Source organism: Macaca thibetana, chromosome 15 (assembly GCF_024542745.1).
Source record: "Macaca thibetana thibetana isolate TM-01 chromosome 15, ASM2454274v1, whole genome shotgun sequence".
Classification (NCBI taxonomy): domain Eukaryota; kingdom Metazoa; phylum Chordata; class Mammalia; order Primates; family Cercopithecidae; genus Macaca; species Macaca thibetana.
In genome coordinates, this window is record NC_065592.1 from 28,248,263 (window position 1) to 28,270,423 (window position 22,161).

Here is a 22,161-nt window from a genome sequence, read left to right on the forward strand (position 1 = left end):
CACTATGAGGAACCTATAGGACATCCAAGTGTGAGAACATCTAGAGGTTGTTGGAAATACTGATTTGGAACTCGGCAGAGAAAAATGGGTTAGAGGCCAGGCGCGGTGGCTCAAGCCTGTAATCCCAGCACTCTGGGAGGCCGAGAGGGGTGGATCACGAGGTCAGGAGATCGAGACCATCCTGGCTAACGCGGTGAAACGCCGTCTCTACAAAAAATACAAAAAACTAGCTGGGTGAGGTGGCGGGCCCCTGTAGTCCGGGCTACTTTGGAGGCTGAGGCAGGAGAATGGGGTAAACCCGGGAAGGGGAGCTTGCAGTGAGCTGAGATCCGGCCACTGCACTCCAGCCTGGGCGACAGAGCGAGACTCCGTCTCAAAAAAAAGAAAAAAGAAAAATGGGTTAGAATTAATAGATAGAATTAATAGATTAATTAATAATCTCCATAAAGGAGGTCATAAGAGTACAAGAGATCTTCCTATGATAGTCCATAGTCTTAGAAGGAAAAAGGACCAAGGATGGCTCTCTTGCAATAGTTTTTTCTGGAATCATGAAGGAATGGAAAAAGCATATGGCTGTCACTATTTGTACAGAGATTCATGTAAATCCAATTGGGGTTTTTCCTCGATTGAAAATGCACAGTGGCACATATTCTGGTCTTCATGATACATTTAGAGTATAAGGAACTTTCTGAAAAGGAAGTTTCTATGAGCCAATATAATCTATAGTCTCATCCTGAAAGTGCTTTTCAGAGTGCTTCCTAGCTGCTCTGTGATTAGGAAGCGTCTAGTCTGGTGCTTTGGACTAAATCAAAGGGCCTGGTGCCGTGGCTCATGCCTATAATCCCAGCACTTTAGGAGGCCAAGACAGGAGGATCACTTGAGCCCAGGAGTTCAAGATCAGCCTGGGCAACATAGTGAGACCCTGTCTCTATGAAAATTTAAAAAATATAAGCCAGATGTAGTGGCATGCACCTGTAGTCCCAGCTACTCAGGAGGCTGAGGTGGGAGGATCACTTGAGCTTGAGAGGTCAAGGTTGTAGTGAGCCATGTTTGTGTCGCTGCACTCCAGCCCCGGCAACAGAGTGAGACCATGTCTCAAAAAAATATAAACATCTAAAAAATCAAGAAAGGATAAGGGGGCAGTTATCAGGAGGACCGTTTGTGATGTGGGAGTCACAGAGCTGAGACAAAATAATAGTCTGAAGAAGGACCGTACCAAGAGATGGCATACACTGCATTGCAGGAAGAGAAGCCCAGAAACAAAGAACAAAGGAAGTCAAATGCATTGGTTGTTAAACCAGCTGGTGGAACTATGAACCAAATAAATGCAGAAGAGATCTGCTGGGTGGTCAGAAGCAAGCTGAAGCTGAGTTGTAGGATGGTCCAGCGATGAATTTCACCTATGGGATCTTTTGGCCCATTATGGTATTCCTTATATATGTGGCTCAGCACCTAACAGAGTGTTCTTAGGGAACCTAGGCGTGCTGGACCAGGAAAGTAGTGTTGGTCCATGGTCCGTGCTTGTGGCTTATTCATGGTTTCCTTTTTTTGTTTGTTTGTTTGTTTCTATTTAGGGCTGCAAAGTTGTTGCAGCAGCAGGGTCTGATAAAAAGGTTGCCTACCTTCAAAAGCTTGGATTTGATGTTGTCTTTAACTACAAGACAGTAGAGTCTTTGGAAGAAACCTTGAAGAAAGCCTCTCCTGATGGTTACGATTGTTATTTTGATAATGTAAGTACCGACTGGACTTAATATCTGATTTATTAATGGAGTATTATATAACACAGGTGTCTCCTACCCCTGGGCCATGGGTGGTTAGTGGTCCATAGCTTATCAGGAACTGGGATGCACAGCAGGAGGTGAGGGGCAGGTGAGCAAGCAAAGCTTCATCTGTGTTTACAGCCCCTCCCCCTCACTCCCATTACTGCCTGAGCTCCGCCTCCTGTCAGACCAGCGGCGGCATTAGATTCCCATAAGAGTGTAAACCCCGTTGTGAACTACGCATGTGAGGGAACTAGGTTCTGCGTTCCTTATGGGGATCGCACCACTTAGGTGCCTGATGACGCCTGATGCCTGATGATCTGTCACTGTCTCCCATCACCCCCAGATGGGACCGTGTAGTTGCAGGAAAACTCACCCACTGATTCTATGTTATGGTGACTTGTATAATTATTTCATTATATATTACATTGTAATAAGAATAGAAATAAAGTGCACAATAAACACAATGTACTTGAATCTTCCCCGAAATCATCCACCCAACAGTCGGTGGAAAAATTGTCTTCCAATGAAACTGGTTCTTGGTGCCAAAAAGTTTGAGGACCGCTGATACGAGGAAATATATTCCTAGAGTTTCCATTTGGGATACATGAAGAAAGTATATATGCCTTTTTTAAAAAACAGCTTTATTGAGATATCATTCATGCACTATGTAATTCACTCATTTAACGTGTAGAAGTCAATGATTTTTACTATATTGGCAAAATTGTACAACCAGTTTAAGAATATTTTCATCACCCCCCAAAAAAACGCTACTCATTAGCAGTCACTCTCCATTACCCACCCTCCTCCCCACTAAAAGTGATCTCTTATGACTGGCTTCTTTCACTTAGCAAAATGTTTTCAAGTTTCATCCATATTGTAGAATTTATCAGTGCTTTATTCCTTTTTTTGTTTGTTTTTTTGAGACAGGGTCTCACTCTGTCACCCAGGCTGGAGTGCAGTGGTGTGATCATGGCTCACTACAGCCTCGACCTCCCTGGCTCAAGCAATCCTTCCACCTCAGCCTCCCAAGTAGCTGGGACTATAGGGCTGTGCCACCACACCCAACTAATTTATATATTTTTAGTAGAGGTGGGTTTTTGCCATGTTGCCCAGGCTGGTCTGGAACTCCTGGGCTCAAGCAATCCTCCCACCTCGGCCTCCCAGCGAGCTGGATTACAGGCGTGAGCCACCACACCCAGCTTGATGGATATTAGCTTATACTTTCTGGCTATGATGTATAATGTTACTATGAAAATTCATGCAGAGGTTTTTGTGTGGATGTTTTCGTTTCTTTTAAGTATATACCTATGAGTAAAATTGCTGGGTCATATGATAACTTCATGTTTAACATTTTGAGGAGCTGTCAAACTGTTTTGCAAAGTGGCTACACTACTTTATATTCCCACCAGCAGTGTATGAGGGTTCCAATTTCTCTGCATACTCACCAACACTTGCTATTGTCTGTCTTTTTTATTATAGTGGGTTCAAAGTGATATTTCATTGTGATTTGATTTTGACTTGCGTTTACCTATGGCTAACAATATTAAGGATCTTTCAATGTATGTATTTGCCATTTGTATATCTTCTTTGGAGAAATGTCTGTTCAAAATCTTTGCCCATTTTTCAGTCAGGTTATTTGTGAGGTTGTAAGGGTTTTGTTTTGTTTTTTGTTTTTTGAGACAAAGATTTTTGCTCTGTCACCCAGGCTGGAGTGCAGTGGCGCAATATTGGCTCACTGCAACCTCCGCCTCCTGGGTTCAAGTGATTCTCCTGCCTCAGCCTTCCGAGTAGCTGGGATTGGAGGCATGCACCACCACACCTGGCTCATTTTTGTATTTTTAGTAATGGAGTTTCGTCATGTTAGCCAGGCTGGTCTCGAACTCCTGACCTCAGGTGATCCACCTGCCTTGGCCTCCTAAAGTGCTGGGATTACAGGCATGAGCCACCGTGCCTGGCCAGGAGTTCTGTACATCTCACCAATACAAGTCCTTTATTAGATTCAGTGGATTTTCATTATTCGCAATATTTTTATTCTATAAGGTCACCACCAAGGCTGAACCACTGCTTCCAGGGGAAATATGTACATGTATGTAGATATCTCATGTAGACTATAATCTTAAAATCTTAAAACAACTCATTTTATTTTATGCAAGACAAAAGGAGGTTCAATTTTATTTTATGGTTTTATTTTATGAAAGACAAAAGGCCTGTGGCCGCCCCACTAGCTAATACCCCCAGAGTTGAGATTCATACCCCATCCAACTCTTCCCAGAACGAGAGCCTCTTGAACTACACTGCAGTGTAAGTTAATTTTTGTGTGTAGTATAAGGAAGAGGCCCAATTGCATTATTTTCCATGTGGAAATCCAGTTGTTCGGCACCGTTTGTTGAAAGGACTATTTTTCCTCTATTGAACTGCTTTAGCACTTCTCTAGAAAACCAATTGATCAAAATGTAAGGGTTCATTTTTGGACTCGTGATTCAGTTCCATTGATCTGTATTTCCATTCCCACCCTATCTTAATTAATTTAGCCTTGTATTAAGTTTTGAAACTGAAAAGTGCCCGTCTTCCAACTTTGTTCTTTATACACTTTTTGAGTATTTTTACATACCTTTAAATTATAAGACAATGAGGTTATTGGACTGATCAGAGAACTTCAATATATAATAAAGTAAAATATATAAGATATAAATGGTATGGCCTTAGAGTCAAATGAAAATGCTGGGTAATTTATTTTTTCTTTATTTCTTGAGATGGAGTCTTGCTCTGTTGCCCAGGCTGGAGTACAGTAGTGTGATCTCAGCTCACTGCAACCTCTGCCTCCCGGGTTCAAGCAATTCTCCTGCCTCAGCCTTCCAAGTAGCTGGGATTAAGGGCGGCCCGCAACCATGCCCTTCTAATTTTTTGTATCTTTAGTAGAGACAGGGTTTTACCATGTTGGCCAGGCTGGTCTTGAACTCCTGATCTCAGGCGATCCACCTGCCTCAGGCGATCCACCCGCCAAAGTGTTGGGATTACAGGTGTGAGCCACCACCCCTGGCCGAAAATGCCTGTTTCTAATGTCTTTTACTCATTGCAATCTTCTGCACAGTTGGGCTCATTCAATCAGTTTTGTTGCTGCGAAAACAGGTATCATAAAATAATGATTGTGACTTAATGATTTTCCTGAATCTCTAGTATTTAGATTATTTAATGTTTTGCCTTTGGTTTTGTGTTTCCTGTCTGTTTAGGTAGGTGGAGAGTTTTCAAACACTGTTATCGGCCAGATGAAGAAATTTGGAAGGATTGCCATATGTGGAGCCATCTCTACATATAACAGAACCGGCCCACTTCCCCCAGGTAATGAGCACATGCACACGATCCCACATGTCACAAGGCTGGACAAGGAGAAAATTCACAGATATGCCATAGGCCAGTGACTCTGAAATTATTAGAAAGATTTTCATATATTCTTTTTTCTTTTAAGATAGAGTCTCACTTTGAGAGAGCTCAGGAGTTTGAGAGCATCCTGGGCAACATGGCAAAACGCCATCTCTACAAAAAAATACAAAAATAAGCCGGGTGTGGTGGTGTGCACCTGTAGTCCCAGCTACTCAAGAGGCTGAAGTGGCAGGATTGCTTGAGCCTGGGAGGCTGAGGCTGCAATGAGCCGTGTTCGTGCCACTGCACTGCAGCCTGGGTGACAAAGTGATAGCCTGTCTCAAAATAATAATAATAACAACAACAATTTCATGTATTTTGGGCTAAATCAGCTTGTATCAGATTTTTATATAGAGAAATTGCAGGATCTACAAATATAGAAGAAACAGTTATTAAAAGTTTTAGTTTTTAACCTATCATTTAATGCAAAGTTGTAAAAAGACAGTGATGATTTGATTTAGAAACAGAACACCTTGGTCTGGCTGGTAAAATATTCAGGGTCCTCTGGATATGAGAGACATTGCTGGAGGTGCGAGAGGAATAAAGGGTGACTTGCTGTGGGTGAAGGGAAGGGCAGGTTGCCATGTCCTTCAGAAATCTTGGGCAGTGCTTCTTGGAGCAGTAGGGCACCTTGGCCTCAGCAGGCTGACAGTTGCCACTAAACAGGAAGGCGGCAGCAGCTTCCCTCCATTCCTCGAGTGTCCTTGTTTTATTTCTCTGGTGCCCTGCCATGTACTCCATTCCCCACTCCCTACTCTCTTATGCTGAAACCACGCCTCTCCCACTCCACACTCTGAGGTCCAAACACAGTATCAACCGGAGAACCATATTCATTAAATCCCTGTCCTGTGAGATGCCTTGTACAGGCCGCTCGTTTTACAGGTGGGGAGATGAATGGCCGAGAGGACCAGAGACTCTTTAACTCCTATTGGCAACAGACTCAAAACAAAGACCAGTCTTCTAAGCACCTTATTTAGAGTCTGTTTCTGCTACAATGATCCTGTGCTATTAAGAGAGATCACAAATTACCTGTGATCCCCCCAAAAAAGGAGAAAGAAGGAAAAAAGGAATGTTCCAGACTCTAATGAGGATCCAGGCAACCATAAATCAATTGGTTATTTATTCTATGATGAGCTTGACTAAAGGGAATGAAACCTTATGGCCCCGCTAGTTAACCGCCCCACAACCGTATGGAGATGGGGGCTACAAAGGAAGGGGCTGACAAAGGGCAACTTGTAGACTCCCTCTTAGGTTGTGAAAAATTAAAACCATTACCAGAAGGAAACTCCAGATTTACTTGGCAATCTTACTGTTAGGGACTTTTTTCCCCCTGTAATTTTCTAACTGGTGCTAAGCTGGAATCATGGGAAACTGTCTGCCTGCCAACTGAGCGAAGCTGCAGGAGGCCTTTTCTTAACCACAGTCCAATTAGGAAGAGCCAGCTATTTTGGATACAGTAACTCGAACTAGTCTTTTTAGCAATTAGTCTTTGGAAGCTCAGCTGCTCAGACAGCACTTTGAGATGTCAGCTGGCCTTGTCCATTCCATTTTAATCAGATGGAATTCTGCCCTGCCACAGATTCCCAGAAATTCTAACATATTCCAGTGTTAGGATAGCTGAGAGGCAAGCAATGATTTCCTCTATGTTTAATGCCACATTTGCTTTTTTGTTCTCAGTAAAAAAACAAAAACCGACATTCTCATCAACACACACAGACCCAGGAACAGCAATTCACTTTCATTTTGCTTTTTTGTTTGTTGGTTTGTTTGTTTTGAGACAAGGTTTCGATCTGTTTCCCAGACTGGACCTTTTTTTTTTTTTTTTTGAGACAGGGTCTCGCTTTGTTACCCAGCCTGGAGTGCAGTGGTGCAAACATGACTCACAGCAGCCTCCACCTCCCGGGCTCAAGTGATCCTCTCACCTCAGCCTCCCAAGTAGCTTAGACTACAGACATGTGCCACCATACCTGGATAATTGTTTTTTGTTTTGTTTTGAGACAGAGTCTCGCTCTGTCGCCCAGGCTGGAGTGCAATGGTGCGATCTCGGCTCACTGCAACCTCCACCTCCCGGGTTCAAGCGATTCTCCTGCCTTAACCTCCTGAGTAGCTGTGGTTACAGGCACACACCACCATGCCTGACTAATTTTTTGTATTTTTAGTAGAGACGGGGTTTCACCATGTTAGCCAGGATAGTCTTTATCTCCTGACCTCGTGATTCGCTCCCTTCGGTGTCCCTAAGTGCTAGGATTACAGGTGTGAGCCACCGCGCCTGGCCAATTGTGATTTTTTTTTAGAAACGATGAGGTCTTTCTGTGTTGCCCAAGCTGGTCTTGAACACTTGAGCTCAAGTGATCCTCCCACTTTGCCCCCAAGTGCTGGTATTACAGGCATGAGCCACTATGCCCAGCCCATTTTCATTTAAGATGAGGAAGTGAGAGTTCCAATCGCTCACAAAGAATAGTTGACGTGGGTCTTCTGAAGAAACACTCTTTCTGTCTCATTCTCTTGCATTAGTTTCTTTTGGTTCAGGACAAAGCTTCATATTTCCAACTGCTAATGTTACTTTCCTCAAAGTAGTGAGTGGGAACTTTAGGCTGAGTGGTGCCAGTGGTCAAAGACGCTGAAGCTAGATTCCACCACTCGTCTTAGCACCGCTGGCTCTGATATTACCTAGGCATCTTCACCTGACTTCCTGAAGTTGAAAGCCTATGCTCAGGTGTCATTTTCTCAGTTTCTAGTCAATTAGGACACTTGGGAAAATCAACCAGGCAACCAAAAAACATTTTCTTCCTCACACACAGAAGGGGAGTACCTTCTTTACAGGCAGCAGGAGAGCTGTGTGCTTTGTCTGGGGTGCTGGTTCTCAAAGTGTGGGCCAAGGACCAGCAGCATCACCATCTCCTGGGAGCTTGTTAGAAATACCAATTCTTAGCCAGGTGCAGTGACTCATGCCTGTAATCCCAATACTTTGGGAGGCCGAGGCAGGAGGATCGCTTGGCCCAGGAGTTTCAAACTAGGGCAATAGAGTGAGACCTCATCTCTGACAAAAAATAAAATAAAATTAGCCAGGTATGGTGGCATGCACCTGTAGTCCTAGCTACTTGGGGGGCAGAGGTGGGGAAGATCCCTTGAACGAGGAGGTCAGGGTTGCATTGAGCAGTGATGGCACCACTTTACTCCAGCCTGTGGAAACAGAGCCAGACCCTGTCTCAAATTGAAAACAACAACAACAACAATAAACACACACAAAAAAACCCACATGTTTATTCTTTTGTTTGTTTTCTTTTTTTTTTTTTTCCTTTTGAAACTGAGTCTTGCTCTGACACCCAGGCTGGAGTGCAGTGGTACAATCTCAGCTCACTGCAGTCCCCTCCCAGCTTCAAGCAATTCTCCTGCCTCAGCCTCCTGAGTCGCTGGGATTACAGGCATGTGCCACCACGCCCAGCTAATTTTTGTATTTTAGTAGAGACACGGTTTCACCATGTTGGCCAGGCTGGTCTCAAACTCCTGACCTCAAGTGATCTGCCTGCCTCGGCCTCCCAAAATGCTGGATTATAGGCATGAGCCATGCACCCGACCCCACACACTTATTCTTGGAGGTCTGGAGGTTAAAAGTAAAGTGGGTTGGCAGGGCTGCATTCCTTCTGAAGACGCTGGAGGAGAATCTGTTTCTTTGCCTTTTCAACCTTCTAGCAGCTGCCTGTATTTCTTGGCATGTGGGCCCTTCCTCTGTCTTCAAAGCCAGTGGCATGGGATCTTCCTTCTCCTCCTCTCTCTCATCTCTGCTTCTATCACCCCATATTCCGTTCCTGACTATAACCTTCCTGTGTCCCTCATTCCCTTACGAAGACCTTTGCTATTATATTGGGTCCATCTTTATAGTGCAGAATAATCTTCTAATCTCAAGGTTCTTTTTTTATTTTTATTTTTCTGAGGCAGAGTCTCATTCGGTCACAGAGCCTAGAGTGCAGTGGCACAATCTTGGTTCACTGCAACCTCCACCTCTCAGGTTCAAGCAGTTCTCCTGCCTTAGCCTCCCAAGTAGCTGGGACTATAGGCACCCACCACCATGCCTGGCTAATTTTTTTTTTTTTTTTGTATTTTTAGTAGAGATGGAGTTTTCACTATGTTGGCCAAGCTGGTCTCGAACTCCTGACCTTGTGATCTGATCGTCTTGGCCTCCTAAAGTGCTGGATTACAGGCATGAGCCACCGCATCCCCACTAAGTTTCTTAATCATATCTGCAAAGTCCTTTTTGCCACGTAAGGTAACAGGTTCTGGGGTTTCTGGATATGAACATCTTTGGGGCCATTATTCTGCCTGCTGCAGAGTGCATGTTGATGGGCCAGCAGTCGTGTGAATCAGAAAGGAGTGAGGAAATGGAAGGGGAGAAGCACCAAGAAACTTAAAGCACCAAGCGCAGTGACAGTGACCTGTACTACTTGTTTCACCATGGCCACCTCCCTGGATCCTGCCGCCCAAATGTGCCCTTTTCTTCACAGGTCCAAACCCAGAGACTATTATCCTTCAGGAGCTTCACATACAAGGCTTTGTCGTCTACCGCTGGCAAGGAGATGTCCGCCAAAAAGCTCTGAAGGACTTGCTGAAATGGGTCTCAGAGGTAAGGAGCTCCGGAGCCACCCCTTCCAATTGTACACTAGGTCCCATTCCCTTTTGCATCTCAAGGCTTTTGTTCCAGCAATTCTTCCCTCTCTCTGCCGCATCATCAGTTTTTCCCTATTGGGTCCTTGTACTTAGAATATAAATATTCTTACTTTTCCTATCTTTGAAAGGAAAACAAAACAACCTTCTCTAAAGTTCATTTCCACTGCAAATGCAGGTCCATTTCCCTTCTCTCCCTTTTGTAACAAAATACCTGGAATTGCTGTCTACACTCACTGTCTGCCGTTCCTCTCTTTCCATTCTTCCTGAAACCAACATGTCAGGCTTTTCAGAGTCTCACTCTGTTGCCCAGGCTGGAGTGCAGTGGTGCAATCTCGGCTCACTGCAACCTCTGCCTCCGGGGTTCCAGCAATTCTCATGCCTCAGCCTCCCGAGTAGCTGGGACTACAGGTGTGTACCACCACGCCCAGCTAACTTTTTGTATATTTAGTAGAGACAGGTTTTCGTCATGTTGGCCAGGCTGGTCTCAAGTGATGTGCCCTCCTTAGCCTACCAAAGTGCTGGGATTACAGATGTGAGCCACCACACCTGGCCAAAATTAACTTTTGTCAAGGTCACAGGGGACCCTTACATAGTGAAGTCCACTGGTTGATTCTTAGCCTCACTTGGCTATGGGAAATATTTAACAGTGATCATTCTCTCCTTGATATGCTTTCTTCCCTTGGCATCCCTTAATTCTTGGTTTTCCTCACTGATTGGTCCTTCTCAGACTCCTGCTCACTTTTCTGTTCTCCAAATTAATATTAGAGTGCCCCAGGTCATGGTCATTGGGCCTTTTCTCTTGTCTATCCACACTCAAGCTGTCCCTTACTTAGCTCATCTGGGCTCAGTATGCTGGGAGCTCCCAGTTCTATCTCCAGCCTGACTCTCCCCTTAACTCTAGATTAGTATGTCCACCTGGATGCCTGATACACATCTCTGACATAACATCTTGAAAGCTAAATATGTTTTGATCTTTCCTGCTCAACATGCTCCATATTCAGACTTTACTCTCTCAGTTATAATAATTCTATACTTCTAGTTTCTCAGTCCAAAAACCTTGGAGTCGTTCTTGATGTCTTTCTCTCATACCCATGTCTAATCTCTAAGGAGATTCTGGTGGTTCTATCTTCAAAATATATACAGAATCTGAACACTTCTCCCACCTCCCTGCTTCCACCCTGGTCCAGGAACTGTGCCATCTAGCCTGGATGTTTGTAGTGTATCGGGGGAACCCGCCCCCAATATTTCAATGTACGTTCTTTCTATTTTTCATAAGTGTCGGCTGGCTGAGAAACAAAGAGAAAGAGTACAAAGAGAGGAATTTTACAGCTGGGCTGCTGGGACAAAGAGAGGAATTTTACAGCTGGGCCACTGGGGGTGACATCACATATGGGTAGGACTGTGATGCCCACCTGAACTGCAAAACCAGCAAGTTTTTATTAAGGATTTTAAAAGGAGAAGGGGTGTATGAACAGGGAGTAGGTCACAAAGATTACATGCTTCAAAGTGCAAAAGGCAGAACAAAGATCACGTGCTTCTGAGGATACAGGACAAGGACAAAATCAGAACTACTGATAAGGGTCTATGTTCAACTGTGCACATATTATCTTGATAAACATCTTAAACAACAGAAAACAGGGTTCAAGAGCAGAGAACCAGTCTGACCACAAATTTACCAGGGTGGATTTTTTTCTCCACCCTAATAAGCCTGAGAGTACTGCAGGAGACCAGGGTATATTTCAGTCCTTCTCTCAACTGCATAAGACAGACACTCTCGGAGTGGCTGTTTATAGACCTCCAACCAGTAATGCATTCCTTCCCCAGGGTATTAATTATTAATATTCCTTGCTAGGAAAACAATTTAGCGATATCTTCCCTACTGGCACGTCCGTTTATAGGCTCTCTGCAAGAACAAAAGTATGGCTCTGTTTTGCCCAACTCCGCAGGCAGTTAGACCTTATGGTTGTCTTCCCTTGTTCCCTGAAAATCACTGTTACTCTGTTCTTTTTCAAGGTGCACTGGTTTCATATTGTTCAAACACACATGTTTTACAATCAATTTCTACAGTTAATACAATTATCACAGTGGTCCTGAGGTGATGTACATTCTCAGCTTACAAAGATAACAGGATTAAGAGATTAAATTGAGACAGGCATAAGGAATTATAAAAGTATTAATTTGGGAACTGATAAATGTCCATATTAAAATGAAATGTTTACAATTTATGTTCCTCTGCTATGGCTCCAGTCGGATCCTCCGTTTGGGGTCCCTGACTTTCCACAGCACTAGTGGACTCTACCTGGCCTCCCATATTCGCACCCCTATAGACAATTCCCAATGTGATGGCCATAGCGATCTGTTAAGGCACAAATCAAATCCTGCCATTCTTATGATCCAAACCATGCAAAGCTCTGCATTTCACTTAGAGTAAACCAAAGTGCGAATATTCAGCAAGCTTACACAAAATCTGACCCCTGATATCTCTCTGATTTCATTTCTTAGTATTCACCGTCTTGTTTACTTCGCCCAGTCTCCTCCACCACTCCACCGCTCTGTAACTGCTTGCTGAACTCTCTCACATCCTGCAAGTCTTTGCTAAAAAGTGCCTTCTGGACCAGCATGGTGGTTCACACCTGTAATCCCAGCACTTTAGGAGGCAGAGGCAGGCAGATTACAAGGTCAAGAGATCGAGACCATCCTGACCAACATGGTGAAACCCCATCTCTACTGAAAATACACAAATTAGCTGGGCATGGTGGCATACGCCTATAGTCCCAGCTACTTGGGAGGCTGAGGCAGGAGAATCGCTTGAGCCTGGGACACGGAGGTTGCAGTGAGTCGAGATTGTGCCACTGCACTCCAGCCCAGTGACAGAGCTCAACTCTGTCTCAAAAAAAAAAAAAAAAAAAAAAAGTGCCTTCTGGGTGAGGCAACTTTTTAAATTGCCCTATTATAAGTTGCATTCCCACTTCATTCTTGATCCTCCATATCCCACAGCCCCCCTGCTTTTTTTTTTTTTTTTCTGAGACAGGGTCTCACGAAAATACCCAGACTGGAGTGCAGTGGCGCAATCATGGCTCACTGCAGCCTTCACCCAGGCTCAGGTGATTCTCCCACCTCAACCTCCTGAGTAGCTGGGACAACAGTCATGTGCCACCACACCTGACTAATTTTTTTGTATTTTTCATAGAGATGGGTTTTCACCATGTTGCCCAGGCTCCTATCCTGCTTTTATCCATAGCAATTAATCATCTTTTATATAATATATACTATAATTCACTTATTCATTTATATTTATTGCCCATCTGCCTTCTTGGGGATGTAACCTCCATGAAGATAGCATGTTCATACATTTTGCTTTCTGGTGTATCTCCAGCGCCCAGAAGAGTAGATGAAGCAACGTAGGCACTGGATAAATATTGCTGAATAAATGAATGTTAGAGGGGAGCATACATGTGCCATGGCTCTTCCTAAGGAGCAAAGAAGACAATCCCTTAGCCCTGTGCTGTGATAATTTTCAAACCTTACACCATGTAAAGTTTTAGTCAACAGAAATCTGAACAATCAAGTTGCATTATTTTAGTTTTACAGGGGAAAAATAATACCATGCTTCCTAATCCCTGACCAATGATCATTTCCCAATTCAAAGGAATAGATGCTCCTCCGGCAGCCACTGGAGCTTGGCGCTCTTCCCAGTCTAGCACTTGGAGTGCCGGGCTGGGCTCTCTCCAGGGAGCTGGAAATAGCTGAATCTAAGTTGTCCCAGTTGGTGAAATCTAATGGAGCCCATCTATGATCACAGCTGACAACAGGAAACCACTGTGCTGGTGTCCCCAATGCTTCCGTCTAACAAAGTGAAGCTGATCATAGTTAGTTGTGGTTTTTTGGGTTTTTTTATTTTTTTTGTTGAGACAGAATCTCACTCTGTCGCCCAGGCTGGAGTGCAGTGGCGCGATCTTGGCTCACTGCAACCTCTACTTCCTGGGTTCGAGTGATCCTCCCACCTCAGCCTCCCGAGTAACTGGGATTACAGGCGCCCACCACCACTCCCGGCTAACTTTTTGTAGGTTTAGTAGAGACGGGGTTTCACCACGTTGGCCAGGCTCATCTTGAACTCCTGACCTCAAGTGATTCTCCTGCCTCGGCCTCCCAAAGTGCTGGAATTACACGCGTGAGCCACGGCGCCCGGCCCTAGTTGGGTTTTAAGTTGTGAGTTGGCCTAATTTCTTTCTCATCCTCCCTTTTTAATCTCATTCCCTATTTTTTAAAATTCACTTTTTATTTATTTATTTATTTATTTTTTGAGACGGAGTCTCGCTCTGTCGCCCAGGCTGGAGTGCAATGGCGCAATCTCGGCTTACTGCAAGCTCCGCCTCCCGGGTTCGCGCCATTCTCCGGCCTCAGCCTCCCGAAAATTCACTTTTTATTTTAGAAAAGTTTTAGGCTGGGTGTGGTGGCTCATACCTATAATCCCAGCACTTTGGGAGGGTGAGGAAGGAGGATTGCTTGAGCCCAGGAGTCCGAGACCAACCCTGGCAACATAATGAGACCCTACAAAAAAGCAAAAAGTAAAAAAATCAGCTGGGTGCAGTGGTGCACACCTGTAGTCCCAGCTACTCGGGAGGCTGAGGTGGGAGGATCACCTGAGTCCAAGAGTTCTAGGGCTACAGTGAACTCTGAATGCGCCACTGTCCTCCAGCCTTGTAAATAGAGCAAGACCCTGTCTCAAAAACAAAACTAAAAATGGAAGTGTTAGATTTATAGGAAAATTGGGAAGATAGTACAGAGAGCTCCCGTATACCCTGCATCCTATACCCTAATTTCCCCTATTATCAACATTTTCCTTTAGTATTTGTATTAGTTTGCTAGGTCTGCCAAAATAAAGCACCACGGACTGGGTGGCTTACAGAACAAATTTATTTTCTCAGTTCTGGAGGCTAGAAGTCCAAGATCAAGGTGTCAGCAGGGTTTTTTCTTAGGAGGCCTCTCTCTTTTCAACTTGTAGATGGCTTCCTTTTCCCCGCATCTTCACATGGACTTCTCTCTGTGTGTCTGTGTCCTAACCTCCTTATGAGCACATCTGTCATATTGATTAAGGCCCACCTGTATGATGTCATTTTACCTTAATTACCTTTTTTCTTTCTTGAGATGGAGTTTCGCTCTTGTTGCCCAGGCTGGGGTGCCATGGTGCGATCTCCGTTCACTGCAACCTCCGCCTCCCGGGTTCAAGCGATTTTCCTGCCTCAGCCTCCCAACTAGCTGGGATTACAGGCACACGACACAACGCCTGGCTAATTTTCGCATTTTTAGTAGAGATGGGGTTTCGCCATGTTGGCCAGGCTGGTCTTGAACTCCTCACCTCAGGTGATCCACCTGCCTCAGCCTCCCGAAGTGCTGGGATTACAGTTGTGAGCCACTGTGCCCAACCTGTTAATTACCTTTTCTTAAAGCCCTATCTCCAAATACAGTCCCATTGTCAGGCACTGGTGATTAGGACTTAAACGTATGGATTTGGATTGGGGGCAAACAATTCAGTCCATAACAGTAATCGTTCTCTATTTTTAATCTCTGAACTGGATTCTACCTTTCCATGCTATCCAGATTCTTTTCTTCTTCAAGAACAAGAATGAATTGGGGCTTTCAAGTCAAAAGTTCCAATCTCAGCCACGAGCCATGGCTCACGCCTGTAATCCTAGCACTTTGGGAGGCTGAGGTGGGCGGATCACTTGAGCCTAGGTGTTTGAGACCACCTTGGGTGAACCTAGCAAGACCCCGTCTCTACAAAAACTAAAAAAGTTAGCTGGGCATGGTGGCACATTCCTGTAGTCCCAGCTACTCAGGAAGCTGAGGTGGAAGGATCACTGGAGCCCAGGAGGTTGAGACTGCAGTGAGCTATGATTGTGCCACTGCACTCAAACCTGGGTGACAGAGTGAGACCCTGTCTCAGAATAATAATAATAATAAAAGTTTAAATCTCAGCTTCCCTACTTTGTAATTGACTGACTTCAAGCAAATAATCTTGTCTATAAATCCATAAAGAGTGCTAAGCCATCACTGGAATGCATTAGGGAAAAACTTGTACCAGGTAACTCAGGTGTCTATATAAGACCCCTTCAAAAAGTCTGAAAATGTAAATTAGTTCCCATTAGTAGGCTGTGCCTTGTAGTAGAAAGAGAAACGAAGAACCTTCCTCACTAACATGAACCCTTCCTTCCCACACTCCCAGAAAAAGGTTAAACACATCTTGAAAGAACCTTGTCTTAATGTGGAGACAGATTATTAGACTGTCCTGCTATTTATATTTCCTGAGTAGGACCTGCCTCTTCAAGGGCCAGAGGTAAATGAAGGGTGCTCCTTTCTCTATTTCCACCTTCTCTGAGATCATTGGGTTATCATACTTTACTATGCATCTTACTTAGAAATTGCTTAATTGTGCTGGGCATGGTGGCTTATGCCTGTAATCCCAGCACTTTGGGAGGTGAAGGCAGGCGGATCACGAGGTCAGGAGATCTAGAGGTCCGGAGATCGAGACCATCCTGGCTAACACGGTGAAGCCCCGTCTCTACTAAAAATACAAAACAATTAGCCGGGCATGGTGGCAAGCGCCTATAGTCCCAGCTACTTGGGAGGCTGAGGCACCTGAATGGTGTGAACCCGGGAGGCGGAGCTTGCAGTGAGCCAAGATCGCGGCCCTGCACCCCAATCTGGGCAACAGAGCGAGACTCCGTCTCAAAAAAAAAAAAAAAGACAAAGAAATTGCTTAATCGCTGCCTTATGACACTTCACACTATGATCTGACACCTATTATTAAGTTCTTTTTAGGTGTACTTTGTAATCTTTTACATGTACTGTGTAAGTGGATCTTGCCCCCACTTGACTTCAAGTTCATGGAGGACAGGACCTCCATCTCTTATTTTCAAGGTTTCCTATGATGTACCTGATACATTTGTTGCTAGGATGAGAACAGTATATCATTGAGAATATTAACTTAAGTTTTGAAATTTGTTATTGCTTTGATACAGGGTAAAATCCAGGATAAGGAATATATCATCGAAGGATTTGAAAACATGCCAGCTGCATTTATGGGAATGCTGAAAGGAGATAATTTGGGGAAAACAATAGTGAAAGTATGAAAAAAGGACACATGGAATCTGGAGGCCATTTACATGATTACTTAATTTGTTTTTCACCATTTAGCAAAAATGTATACTACCTTAAATGTCTAAGAAACAGTACTTGTAATGAGTTTGATCTACTTAATAAAATACATTTAAGTAGTATGTAATTAGTGATGGAGGATGGAAGTTTCACAGTCAACAGCAACCAGTCATCTCACTGTTCACTACAGCTTCTTCTGAGTTGTGATAGAAACTAATGGCTTTGAAGTGTGAAAGTTTTCCAAACACTGCATGTTTTCATTCATAAGTGGGAGCTGAACGATGAGAACACATGGACACAGGGAGGGGAAGAACACACACCTGGGCCTGTGGAAGCGTGGGTGGGGGAGGGAGAGCATCAGGATAAATAGCTAATGCATGCGGGTGTTAATAGCTAGGTGACGGGTTGATAGGTGCAGGAAACCACCATGGCACACGTTTACCTATGTAACAAGCCTGCACGTCCCACATAATTATCCCGGAACTTAAAATAAAATAAAATTAAATTTAGGCCGGGCGTGGTGGCTCAAGCCTGTAATCCCAGCACTTTGGGAGGCCGAGACTGGCAGATCACGAGGTCAGGAGATTGAGACCATCCTGGCTAACACGGTGAAACCCCATCTCTACTAAAAAATACAAAAAACTAGCCGGGCGAGGTGGTGGGCACCTGTTGCACCTGTAGTCCCAGCTACTCGGGAGGCTGAGGCAGGAGAATGGCGTAAACCCAGGAGGAGGAGCTTGCAGTGAGCTGAGATACCGCCACTGCACTCCAGCCTGGGTGATAGAGCAAGACTCCATCTCAAAATAAAAAATAAAATAAAATAAAATAAAATAAAATTAAATTAAATTAAAAAGTTACCCAGGCGTGGTGGCTCATGCCTGTAATTCCAGCACTTTGGGAGGATGAGGTGGACAGATCTCGAGGTCAGGAGTTCAAGACCAGCCTGACCAACATGGTGAAACACCGTCTCTACTAAAAATACAAAAATTAGCTGGGCGTGGTGACACACTCCTATAATCCCAGCCTCTTGGGAGGCTGAGGCAGGAGACACACTTGAACCTGGGAGGCGGAAGTTGCAGTGAGCCAAGATTGCACCACTCTTCTGCAGCCTGGGCGACAGAGTGAGACTCCATCTTAAAAGAAAAAAAAAAGTTTACTACTTCTGTGACCTTAGACTTCTGATTTTCCATCTTTAAAGTGAGGATAATAACATCTGTTTCATATACATGTTATGCATTTATTTAAAACACCAGCATAGGTGGGCTCAGTGGCTCACGCCTGTAATCCCAGCACTTTTGGAGGTGGAGGCTGGTGAATCACCAAAGGTCAGGAGTTCAAGACCAGCCTGGCCAACATGGCGAGACCGTATCTCTACTAAAAATACAAAAATTAGCTGGGCATGCTAACGGGTGCTTGTAATCCCAGCTACTCAGGAGGCTGAGGCAGGAGAATCGCTTGAACCCAGGAGGCGGAGGTTGTGGTGTGCCGATATCGTGCCTATTGCACTCCAACCTGGGCAACAAGAGCAAAACACTGTCTCAGAAAAAAACAAAACTAAACTAAACTAAAAACATCAGCATAATGCCTGGCATGTATTAGGAAAGTGTTAGCTACCTCCCTGTCTATGTCAGTGATTTTGAAGTCTTAAGATTACCATGCTATTGCTTGTGATTATGCCAGAAGAAATAATCATTGCAGGTGTACAGGGGTTGTAGGGCCAGTCCATACTGGTCCTCTGCATATGAGTCTAATTATACAACAAATCAAAGAAGGAATCTGTCATTCACGAGAGCTGCACAAAAGATAACACATGGGAATGTCTATACATCTACAAAAATGTGCACGATTTATATGAAGAAAAATTTAAAACATTACTGATAATGAAGGGACATTTAGTGAAGTTCTCCGATGATCCTCATAACTACATAAATGTCCTGCAAGGATTGGGGCAGTCCTTTAATCTAACGTGGAGAGATATCATTTTACCTCTTGATCAGACCTTAAGTCCTACTGATAAGGAAGCAGCTTTAGCAGCAGCCTGGCAATTTAGGAATCTGTGGTACCTGAGCCAGGTAAACGGTCCAAAAGCCCTGGAGGAGAGGGAAAAACTCCCCATAGGGCAACAGGCGGTCCCCACTGTAGACCCTCACTGGGATACTGACTCAAATCATGGAGATTAGAGCCACAGGTATTTGCTAACTTGCATGTTAGAAGGGTTGAAGGAGACGAGGAAAAAGCCTATGAACTACTCAATGCTACCCACAATTATGCAAGGAAAACAGGAAAACCCCTCTGCTTTTCTAGAAAGGCTAAGGGAGGCCCTAAGAAAGCACACCTCCCTAACTCCAGATTCTGTAAAAGGCTAACTTATTTTAAAAGATAAATTTTTCACCCAATCAGCAGCTGACATTAGGAGAAAACTCCCAAAGTCTGCCTTAGGCCCAAAACAAAATTTGGAGACATTCTTAAACCTAGCAACCTAGTGTTCTATAACAGGGACCAAGAAGAACAGGCCAAAAGGGAAAAGCGAGATAAGAGTGCCAAGACCATCTGGGTCATGGAGACCCTAACCCGGGGCGCTAGAGGAATTAAAGACACACACACAGAAATATAGCATGTGGAGTGGGAAATCAGGGGTCTCACAGCCTTCAGAGCTGAGAGCCTCGAACAGAGATTTACCCACATATTTATGGACAGCAAGCCAGTGAGTGGTAAGCATCGTTTCTACAGGTTGTAGATTAACTAAAAGTATTCCTTACAGGAAATAAAGGCATGGGCTGAAATACAGAGATGTGTCTGGCTAGTTGTCTGCAGCAGGAACATGTCCTTCAGACACAGATCGCTCATGCTGTTGTTAGTGGTTCAGGAATGCCTTTAAGCGATTTTCCGTACTGGGTGGGCCAAGTGTTCCTTGCCCTCATTCCAGTAAACTGACAACCTTCAGTGTGGGTGTCTTGGCCATCACGAGTGTGCCATAGGGCTGCAGAAATTTTGTTTATGGCCAGTTTTGGGGCCAGTTTTTGGCCAGATTTGGGGGTCTGTTCCCAACAAAGAGAAAGGCTGAAGCCTTAGTCATGGCAGACCTTGGTGGCTCAGTTGTGACCAAAAGAAGAGCAGGCCAATTGCCTATGAGGACTTGTTATCAGTGCAGTTTGCAAGGACGTTTTAAGAAAGATTATCCAACAAGAAACAAACCACCTCCTCACCCATGTCCAATATGCCAAGGTAGTCACTGAAAGGCACACTGCCCCAGAGGACAAAGGCCCTCTGGACCAGATGCACCCAACCAGATGATTCAGCAACAGGACTGAGGGTGCCTGGAGCAAGCGCCAGCTCATGCCATCACCCTCACAGTGCCCCGGGTAAGTCTGACCACTGAGGGCCAGGAAGTGGATTTCCTCCTGGACACAGGCATGACATTCTCAGTTTTAATCTCCTGCCCCACATGACGGTCCTGAAAGTCTGTTACTATCCGAGGAATCTTAGGACAGCCAGTAACCAGGTATTTCTCTCACCTCCTCAGCTACAATTAGGAGACTTTGCTCTTTTCATATGACTTTCTTGTTATGCCCGAAAGTCCCACACCCTTATTAAGGAGAGACATATTAGCCAAAGCTGGGGCTATTATCTACATAAACATGAGGAAAAATTACCGATTTGTTGTCCCCTACTTAAAGAAAGAATCAACTCTGAAGTCTAGGCCTGAGAAGGACAATTTGGAAGAGCAAAAAATGCCCATCCAGTTCAAATCAGGTTAAAAGACCCCACCACTTTTCCTTATCAAAGGCAATATCCCTTAAGGTCTAAAGTTCATAAAGGATTACAGGATGTTGTTAGAGCTAGAGCAAAAAACTCATCTCCCATGGCCCAATTTCTTGCCCATGGCCTTATTAAGAATTCAAAACTCCCCTTACAGAATGAGGCTCACTCCATATGAAATGCTGTGTGGACGTCCCTTTCTCACAAATGACCTCCTGCTCAATCAGGAAATGCCCAATTTAGTCAAAGACATAACATCTCTAGCAAAATATCAACAAAACCTTAATACTTTACCCAAAAAGTGTGACAAGGAAGAAGGAATAGACTTGTTCAACCAGATCTAATATTAGTCAATTGGTCCCCTTTACCTCTCCATCTATGGATCCCTTATAGGAAGGACCATACTCAGTAATCCTCTCTATCCCCACTGCAGTTAAAGTGGCAGGGGTGGAATCCTGGATTCACCACACCCGAGTTAAACCTTGGACACCTCCTGAAGAACTTACAGGATCATCAACTCAAGAGACACAAGGTCAGCCAGACCAGCCTCAATACACCTGTCAGCCACCAGAGGACCTGCATCTCCTATTTTGGAAGGAAACACCTCAGACTAAAAAGACTCCTTGCAGTTAATCCTGAAGAGAAATTTGTCCCTACCTAAAGGAGGATAAATAGAAAACCTGCATGATCTTTGACATCTCTCCTTGCTGTCTTTAATAGAATCCTTCTACTGCTTCGTTACATTATTAAACAGTATACTAACTATATTATTTGCAGTAGGATTATATACTGTAGCTCCAGCCGGGACAAAGCACTCAATCACATCAACCTTTCTTCTATCGTCCTTCCTTCTAATGAAAATTTACTCCTTTTTCCTTCCTCTTTCCTACAACTGTTCCACCTACAACATGTCATGACTCCTCTGAGGTTTTGGCCACCCTCTTCCTACTTATGTCCCTTTCTCCAACTATAACACACATGCTGTGTCACTGTGCTTCCCCTGGAGGAGTCAACTGGCTTCTCTCAGAAACTCTAAGAGATTAGGTAGCCCCTTCCGAGCACCTGCATCTTTTGCCGCGTATACTTACATGAGAAAAAAACGTTATAAAACTGCTTCTCTCTGCTCTCACAATAGCCATACATATCACCAAGGAAAAATGATCCGTGCTGACCACCCTGAGAAATCGGGGGCCAGTACTTGTCAGACATATCATACCCATGTAGCTACGTCTGACAGAAGAGGCATCCAAGATGGTACTAAAGATTGGCATATCCAACACGTGATTAAAAACTTAGTCCAGCTCTCCAGTACTCCCAGTCCATACAAGAAATTAGACCTTTGCAGGGTACAAGAAACCCTTAACTCTCATTCTTGTCTCTAGAGGCTGTTTAACAC

General features: G+C 44.3%; 3 protein-coding genes across 3 annotated transcripts in view; 2 read left to right on the forward strand and 1 right to left on the reverse strand.

The window, feature by feature from the left end:
- Positions 1-17,128, forward strand: part of PTGR1 (prostaglandin reductase 1) — a 35,752-nt gene extending 18,624 nt beyond the window's left edge. Inside the window, exons 7-10 of the mRNA XM_050761446.1 lie at positions 1,575-1,730; positions 4,994-5,102; positions 9,686-9,804; positions 16,871-17,128. Coding sequence (XP_050617403.1) covers positions 1,575-1,730; positions 4,994-5,102; positions 9,686-9,804; positions 16,871-16,981 — 495 coding nt within the window. The 3' untranslated portion in view covers positions 16,982-17,128. The remainder of the gene's footprint in view (positions 1-1,574; positions 1,731-4,993; positions 5,103-9,685; positions 9,805-16,870) is intronic.
- Positions 1-22,161, reverse strand: part of GNG10 (G protein subunit gamma 10) — a 484,859-nt gene that overhangs the window by 102,428 nt on the left and 360,270 nt on the right. The window lies entirely within an intron of this gene.
- The window catches only part of LOC126937744 (prostaglandin reductase 1), an 81,421-nt gene that overhangs the window by 18,624 nt on the left and 40,636 nt on the right, over positions 1-22,161 (forward strand). The gene's annotated exons all lie outside the window — the stretch shown is intronic.